Source organism: Rhincodon typus, unplaced genomic scaffold (assembly GCF_021869965.1).
Source record: "Rhincodon typus isolate 14 unplaced genomic scaffold, sRhiTyp1.1 hic_rhity00004564, whole genome shotgun sequence".
NCBI lineage: Eukaryota > Metazoa > Chordata > Chondrichthyes > Orectolobiformes > Rhincodontidae > Rhincodon > Rhincodon typus.
The window spans coordinates 9,286-10,853 of NW_025970202.1; the positions used below are offsets into that span (position 1 = coordinate 9,286).

Below are 1,568 nucleotides of genomic sequence, written 5' to 3' on the forward strand. Positions count from 1 at the left end.
GGGGGAGAAAAGAGAGAGAGAGAGCTCACAAATGAGAGAGTCCCCTCAGTGTGTCAGTTTGAACCCGCGACCACACTGTAGGGGTTGGGGGGGAGCGGGGGAGCTGCTCTCACCTTGAAGAGCTGGTAGATGAGGTTCTGGTGCATCTTGGAGAGGACGGGGAAGCCCTTCTTGTTGGTCAGGAAGATGCTGGTGGGCAGTACAGCTGCCTTAATGGGTTCACCCAGCCAGCGGTCAATCACACCGTCTGATGGGAGGTCACTACCCACTTCCAGGGCTGGTGGGAGATGGAGAGAGCCAGTGAGGCACTCAGCACAGAAAAGGGCCCTTCGCCCACCTAACTGCTACCAAAGCTGCGCTAATTCCCCAATTTCCTGCACGCGGCCCTGAACGCTACAAGATCGCAAATGTCCGACCAAATATTTGTTTAAAAGTTTCTCACGTTTCCGGCCTCCGCTCCCTTCCCCAGGCAGCGCACTCCACATTCCCACCACCCGCTCAGTGAAACGTTTCTCCCCCAAATCCCCCCACCCCGAATGTCCTCCCTCCTCACCCTAAAACGGTACCCTCTCGTCACTGACCCCTCAAAACCGGGTGGGGGGGGGAGGGAACATCTGCCCTCCTGTCCAAACCCCCCACCCCCCAACATAATCTTACCCACTCCCCATTGTGTTCGCCCTCAGCCCTGTCTGCTCTAGAGAAAACAATCTGAGCTTATCCAGTCTCTCCTTCCGGCTCCAAGGTCCCGGTCTCCAGTAACGTCCTAGTGAACTTCCTCTGTACTCCACACCATCCCCCGTTCCCCACCTCCTCCTCCAGTGCCATCCCATCCTTCCTGTAGGGAGGGGACCAGGACTGTGCACAGTGCCCCAGCTGTGGGTCTGACCAATGCTCTGTATAACTCTAACATTAACCTCCCTGCTCAATGCCACTAATGATGGGAGCAAGTGTCCTGTACGCTTCCCAACTACCCCCCTATTCCCTGCTGACTTCGGGGGGCTGTAACTGATTACCCCTCTGTTCCTCTAAGCTACCCGGTGTTGTGGGGGGGGGGGGGGGTGTAGGGGGCTGGAGGGAGTGACAGAGATAGGGGGTGCCCCGATATGGAGACTCACCCAGAGCAATACGTTTGTTGTAGTCACACAGAGATCGGAAGTGATGCCACCTGGAAGACAACAAACAGGACAAACAATGATCACAGAAACCCTACAGTGTGCGAACAGGCCATTCAGCCCTTCCAATCCACACTAACCCTCCCAACAGCATTGCTCCCAGACCCACCGTCCCACCCCCACCACCGTAACCCTGCATTTCCCACGGCCAATCTACCCTAACCCGCACATCCCTGGGCACTACGGGACAGTTTCCCACGGCCAATCCACCCTAACCTGCACGTCTTTGGACTGTGGGAGGAAACCGGAGAACCTGGAGGAAGCCCATGCAGACACAGTGGGGAGAATTTGCAAACCTCTCACAGACAGAGAGTCGCCCGAGGGTGGGATCGAACCTGGGTCCCTGGCGCTGTGCGAGGGGGTAGTGCTAACCACTGAGCTCCTTTTTCACCGTCA

The 1,568-nt window shown here is 57.0% G+C and overlaps 1 protein-coding gene across 1 annotated transcript in view; it reads right to left on the minus strand.

The window, feature by feature from the left end:
- prmt5 (protein arginine methyltransferase 5) overlaps positions 1 to 1,568 on the minus strand; it is a gene marked incomplete at its 5' end in the record, with an annotated part of 9,719 nt that overhangs the window by 6,544 nt on the left and 1,607 nt on the right. Inside the window, 2 exons of the mRNA XM_048593919.1 lie at positions 114 to 277; positions 1,116 to 1,165. Coding sequence (XP_048449876.1) covers positions 114 to 277; positions 1,116 to 1,165 — 214 coding nt within the window. The remainder of the gene's footprint in view (positions 1 to 113; positions 278 to 1,115; positions 1,166 to 1,568) is intronic.